Source organism: Anopheles coustani, chromosome 3 (genome assembly GCF_943734705.1).
Source record: "Anopheles coustani chromosome 3, idAnoCousDA_361_x.2, whole genome shotgun sequence".
Taxonomy (NCBI): domain Eukaryota; kingdom Metazoa; phylum Arthropoda; class Insecta; order Diptera; family Culicidae; genus Anopheles; species Anopheles coustani.
In genome coordinates, this window is record NC_071288.1 from 20,692,152 (window position 1) to 20,698,784 (window position 6,633).

The window sequence follows — 6,633 nt, forward strand, 5'->3', positions numbered from 1 at the left end:
AGCGATCATGTCATGTTTTCTTCTGATGCTCTAAAATTGCTTCAACCGAAACTGTCGCGGTCCTCCTCCTGGGAAGCATCTTGGCCGAACCGGACCGAGAAACGCCCGATACTGTGATTGCCAGCGGACGGACTTGAACGCACGACAAGAACCTCTCGACGACATTCCTGAAAAGCGATGGCATCCCCGATCTGCCACGCGTTGTCGAAAGGGCATTTTTCTACGAATGGCCACACATACAGACGTCAGATTGATTGCACCTTCTCAAAATTGCATTGCGTATGATCATTTTCCGTCCGCCGATGACCGCCGTCTGTCATTGGTGGCAAACTGATACTGATTTCAACAAATGTCGAAATGATTGTAAAATGTTTCTGGTCCTCACGTCTGGCCACTGGAAGTGCTCGAACAAGCATTCCCGGGCGATGGCCTGGTACAAACCCGGAAAATGTTTCGAACCAGATCGAAAGAAGTTCCCTTTGGACACCTGTTTTCCGCATCACGATCCTCTAGGGTGTTGTGTCCTGTCACCAGGGGAAAAAAAAAGTTAGACACGGCATTCCACCGTGTATTCACTACCGCCACCTCCTGACGGCCACACCCCACCCTACCCTTCGGCCCCGATCCCTCTGACCCCGTTTTGTTAATTAAGTTCACATGTCGGTTCGCTTGTTCTCGCTCGGACACGGTTTGCGCGCGGGGGCGCAACCTTAGGTATCGCGTACGTGTCCCGAAACACCTCCGGGAACGCCCGTACAAACACCCTCGACCCTCGTGCATCAGCGCACCTGATCGTGTTTCCAACCCGCCGCCGCCGCCGCCGTCCAGCCTATAATTAGCCATACGTGTGTGTTCCCGGGAAGATGGACACCGGAGCTCTGCTGTGTGCAAGAAAGTAATCTACGGTGAGAAGAAATGAAAAACCAGGATCTAAGGTCCCCTCCTTTCGTCGCCCCCGCCGGGGGCGGTGTGTTTGGAAGCTGTAGGATCGGGAACCACCGGACCAAACCTACACGAAATGCTGCCCCGGAGTCCATCAATCATTCGCTGCACGGGCCACCGGGGTGTGATCTGCCTTCAGCTGGGTTGCAAACTTACATCGAAAGAAATATGAGATTCGCTTACCGCCTTCCTGTTACAATTTTTTTTTTTTTGGTAACTTTTGCCAATATTTCCTCCGCGGAAACTAACGGCAGTCAAAGTGAAAAAAAACCACTGCTGACCCAAACATCCGGCCTGCAAAACCCGTTGGAACATTCTTCGCCAACAATGTTGTGATGCGAAGATCCTTCCCGTAATGATGCTGCTTTTCTGGCCACGGCGCGCTGCTTCGGGTTTTGGTGTGTCAGTTTTTAATTTTCCGCCCATTTCCACCCGGGGGTGAAATTTTTAGGGAAACTTGAAATGTGTGACTTAATGACACATATACCCCAAACCCAACGGTCGTTCCCTGGGGGGGGGCACCGCGCTCAGTCAGTCAGTCCGTCAGTCAGGCGTATTACAAATGGGCCACTTACCGTGTTTTGCGCAACGCGTCGTGTTCCCGCGGGAAACATATTTTGTCTTGTTCGGCAATTTTACCGCCCAACGACAGGAGGACGCGCGCCCCGGAATGTTCCCGTGGCTGGTGGTGGTGGCGGCGGGATTTTTTATATATCTTCTCTGTGAGGTACTCATGTTTCACGGCGGAAAGTGAGTTATTGGCGCTCGTTATTTCCTATTTCTGTTGGAACAATTCATGGCTCATTTTCCTTTTCCTGTTAATTTACAGTTTGCGCCAGTCTCACTGACACTATTATTGTAAGAAACGCTTCTTCAACGTGGTCCTATTGGCTGTCTGACATCGTAAGGGAAGGTGTGACAAAATGCCCCGGTGGGGTCAAATACACCGACACTTTTTTAACTGAATTAACCCATTTTACACAAAATCAAGTTATGAAGTGAATTTAATGGCTTTACAATAAGATTTAACAGAGATAACAGGATAAAGTAAATTATGCCCGAAATCATGTAAGTCATTTCCCTACGATCGATTTAGTTTTAACAAGTGTCAAAATGCAATGAATACAATATTTTAATCAAGGCATCAAGAGTACCTCAATACCATTACTTAACGAATACTGAACATAATTGGATGAACATGTTGACTGTGGAGATGAAAATTAAAACAACCCCTTACACTGGGGCAATATGCACCGGGTTATGCGGGGTAGAATGCGCTTCTGTCAATGTTAGACAAAGCACAATCATTATGGCACTACCTCAACTAAATAAACTTATGGTCGCGCGTGTTTTGCATTTGCATTCCTAAATGATTAGTTTTAGATAATTCATGTTGAAATATATGAAGTAAAATTTATTGCAATAAAACACATTACTATTTCAAGTATAGCAAAGAACTGCTTCAATTAAATAATTATTAACGCCCATGTCTTCTGTGAGAGGGTATGAAAAACCTTCGTTTTGATTACAATTTAAGAGATTCGATGTTGTTTTTATTATCGTTTTGGTTATAGGAGAGAGGGTAGAGAATAGATCAGTGAAAATTTTGTATAGTTTTCATAAATGTTCCACGAGAAATTCATGTTTGGCGCTTAAGGGTGTCATTTTGCCTCACATTACCTTATCATTTCTTTCCTTCCAATACAGCATTTTATAATTTGTTTTTTAGTCGTTCTATAATTTGCACCACACTCCAAGTATTGCGCAATAGCGAAAAAAAGTTTGTTGCAGTTTTTATTGTACGGCTTTATTATCTACGACTTCATATCACACTTGATTTGTATATTTTTTATCAAAAAGAAAAGGTTATTGTGGTACCAATCTATTTGAGAAGTTATCTGTGATATAATAGATTGCCCAACAGATTGTCTGGGAAAAGCGCTATCAGTCATCTGCGCCCGAATATTTTGCAAACAAATAAACCAACAATTATGCTACCCCGGGCGAGGTTGGGAAAATGGGAAACCTGTAACACCGCAATCATCTCTATCCGAGGGTTGGGGGGCTGGGGCGCAAATTCCTGCTTCCATCGTTTGAATGCAACCGTCAACAACTCAAGCTACGCTATAGTTAAATTGACTTGCGCTACGTCCAAACTCTTCGGCGCGGTGTTAAACACCAGGCGGAATTCAGAACAACAACAGTCGAACAAACGCCGTCAATAGTGACTTACATCAGTTTGCTTGCGAACTCCATACCGAAGGTAACACACTCTTCGACAGCTTTCGAAGGTTGTGCATAAAAAAAATACTTCTGAAGCCCAACAGGGCACCACAACCACCCCGCGCGAGACCTTTCGGGTCGGGGTTGCCAGCGCTCGAACGCGCTTGTGTTTATGGCAACAAATCGTGATCGTCGCGTGCCTCTGGCATTCACCCGTTCCGTGGCCAACCTCACGAACTCTCCGAACTAAACCGACGGTGAAGGCGCGTCTGCCGTTCGCTCTCAGGAGTCCCCTTCCTCCGACCGCTCCGAACAATCGACCCCTTGCGGTTACGGTGGAAATGGCAGCAAACAAACCGAACTCCACTCCGCTCCAGTTCTCGGATTTGGCGAACTCTCGGCGACTTGGTTATAGGGATTGAATCTCGTGAATACGATTTGATGGTGGGGGCACTGCTTCGAGTGCGGCATTAGAGATTTGGTGGGCTCGAGTTCCAGATCACGTCTAGAGGCATGATCGCCACGGTACGGTAAGACACGGTTCCAAGTTACTAATAGACCGTAAGTCCTCCGTATACATTCTGATTCCGTTTGCGGGTGACTCTAGCGGGCATCAAGCCATAATTGAGAATATCTTATCTATGTGTGTGCTTCTGCGTTTGTGTTTTTGATCGTCCATGACCCTTACCTGGTGATGCCACTGATGAGCTCTAGCCCGCTACGTTCCGGAAGTGCGGAGTTTCTCGTGCTATAAACGGCAACTCCACAAACCATGTGTTGGAGGTGATGGCGTGGAATTCGATAGACGATTATCAGTGCGCAAGCTGACAGCGTGGTTGTGTGAAGTACTCGCCCGTCGAAAGTGGATCGTATCCCTGTGTATTCCTGGTGTACCAGACTACCTGAGCAGTCGCGATGGTTCCTGGTTTCCCGGTGTTTCTTGTGTAGGTTTTAGTGCTTATCAGAAGTTAGCGCTTTTTAAAGTCCTTGCTTTGACACCTATCCATTTCGTTGTAGTGCCTACGTACTCGCAGCCTCGCTGACACGCTGCAGCATAATGGCCGCCCTGGTGCGCCAGTACAGTTGCGACAACTACTTTCAATCCTGGTGCCAGCTGCACAACGTCACGATCCAGATGGATGGGGACGTGCAGGCGAGTGTGTTCCCGCGGGTGCGCCAGCTTGGCTTCATCTACGGCACGATCGGTAACTTCTCGCACACGCTCAACAATCAGCTGTTCAAGGCTGGCGTGCTGCGAATGTTTGCCCGCGGTACCCGCATCCGGCACCTCACGATGCCCAGCACCGTGGACCAGCTGTACCTGCGCGACAATGATCTCCGCACGGTAGAGATTGATCCGAGGGCACGTTACATCCTGCGCTATCTGCGCCTCCAGATGAACAAACTACGTACGATCGCACATTTCGATCATCTGACGCAGTTGCTCGAGCTGAACCTGTGCGATAATCTGATCGAGGACGTCCCACTGGATACCTTCGCTACGATGCCCAACCTTCGGCAGCTGATACTGTGCGGGAACCACATCAAGACGCTCGGTTCATCGGCGCAAGCGATCGTATGGCTACCGGCCCTCACGCATCTCGATCTCGGGGGGAACTTTATTGCGCGCCTTCCACTCGAACGCTGGCGCCTTCCGCAGCTGATCAACCTTAGCGTGCGGGACAACCTGCTTACGACGCTCGACAGCGGAACGCTGGTGCACCGGTTTCCTCGGTTGCGTATCTTCGACGCATCGGCGAACGCACTCGACTGCCGCTCATACCAGAGCGCGCTGCAGACGTTCGTCAATCGGTCCGTGGTGCATCTGATCGACCGGCGGATGTGCACTGTGGACGACTCGATCGTGCTATCGATGGACGACGACGTACAGCAACGTGACCGGGGTCGAATGCACTATCCTGCAGTCCACCCCGACAACGAGGTCGAGCAGTTCGTACCGACGGCCAGGGAGCGGCAAGAGATACGCCACCTCAAGGAGCGCATCTTCCTCCAGCAGCGCACCATTCAGCAGCAGCGGATGGACATTGAACAGCTGCGCGCCAACCTGACGACGCTGATGGAGCAGTTTGATCTGGTGGCTGGTCCGGCCCGTGCACTGGATCCGTTTTAAGCCGGACCGGATCCATTACTCGCGAATAAATAGTCGAGTCCGCTTGAGAACGAGTTTAAGGACGAGTGATTTACTTACCCTCACGATCGCATGATCACACATCATCAAGTGTTTCTTTTCTCGTGTGCAACCTTCTTTGCCTCCATCGGTGTGCCGGATGTCGTTGCAGGTTTTCCTTTATTTTGCGCCCTTCCGTCAACCACTGTGCCCTTGCTACGTGGCCTTACACTTGTGACAGTTCCACTGTTTCCAAAAGAAAATTCTGAACTTCCAAGACATTGTCGCGATCGACCTTTGAATGGCGTGCGAAAACCGACGCCTCACGAAGCACCACCCTTCTCCCGACCACCCGACATTCCTACCCCGGGACGGCACACGAGGGTATGTAACCCCACGAATGGATTGTGCAAGCAACAATCATTCAGTACCGTCCATTTTCCGCGAGGTTAATCCAAGCGGAGGTGTAGAAGCTCGGACTTGCACGCCGGGTGAGAAAATGCGGTGACCATCGTCGGGTAAAGAAAAATGATCGCTATTTTATGGCCAATTGTGCTTCGTTCCGATTTGGCGCGCCGCCGATCCAAACTGCTGTGCGCGGGTCTGAGGGTTGGGTAAATGGTCGCGTCGAGAGGGGTTTATTGTTGCTCTACACCCCCCCGTCGGAATGTGTAACGGGCATGGTGACGGATGGGAGGAACGGTAGGTCTACCCTTCTTCCTCCGTTCCTTTTTGCATTTACGGTAATTAATGCTGTTTGCACGGGAACGTGAACCTTACCCGACTCGATCGGGCCATCTGAATTTGTCATAAGAAATTATAACTCCAAGAGCATAACTTCACCGGCATGCAATCTTCACGGTGGCCACCATTTCGGTAGAGATTTCATCACTGTTATAGCATAACGTTAGACTTATTACTAAAACAGCATGGAAGCATCATTATGTTGGTCTGGTCAACATCGTCGAAAGTAATTTTGTATTTATTTTTCGACAAACCTCAATTTTGGATGTAAATTAGAAACGTGCATTACGATTTAGTTAACCTGCATTATGCATTTGGCACAATCCTATGGAAATTAAACAAAACACATATTTTATATTTTTATCACCCGTACATTTATTCTTATTGCTTTTCCCAATACAATGCGTCGCCAAAGGATGGTTGATGGTGTTTTCGATTTTCCAACTGTGTACCAGTTACTAAAATACTATTAGTTTCTCGTTTTCGCAAATTTCAATGTGGTATAATTTGCCCTTTGTTTGTACTATATGAATGTTTAACTTTGATTTGAGCTTTGTTTCTACAGGAATGGACAATTTTACTGGGATAATTCCAAA

The 6,633-nt window shown here is 48.3% G+C and overlaps 1 protein-coding gene across 1 annotated transcript; it reads left to right on the plus strand.

The window, feature by feature from the left end:
* Positions 1–4,080: 4,080 nt before the first annotated feature.
* Positions 4,081–5,296, plus strand: LOC131272510 (uncharacterized). Its single transcript, XM_058274268.1, has 2 exons — positions 4,081–4,109; positions 4,183–5,296. Exons 1-2 carry the CDS (start codon positions 4,081–4,083, stop codon positions 5,294–5,296), a joined length of 1,143 nt encoding a protein of 380 aa, XP_058130251.1.
* Positions 5,297–6,633: the final 1,337 nt, after the last annotated feature.

Bases quoted from the DNA above. Each gene is read 5' to 3' on its own strand.
- LOC131272510 (XM_058274268.1), top strand. From the start codon at position 4,081: ATGGTTCCTGGTTTCCCGGTGTTTCTTGT. The intron at 4,110-4,182 runs GTAGGTTTTAGT...ATTTCGTTGTAG, and splicing joins GGTTTCCCGGTGTTTCTTGT to TGCCTACGTACTCGCAGCCT.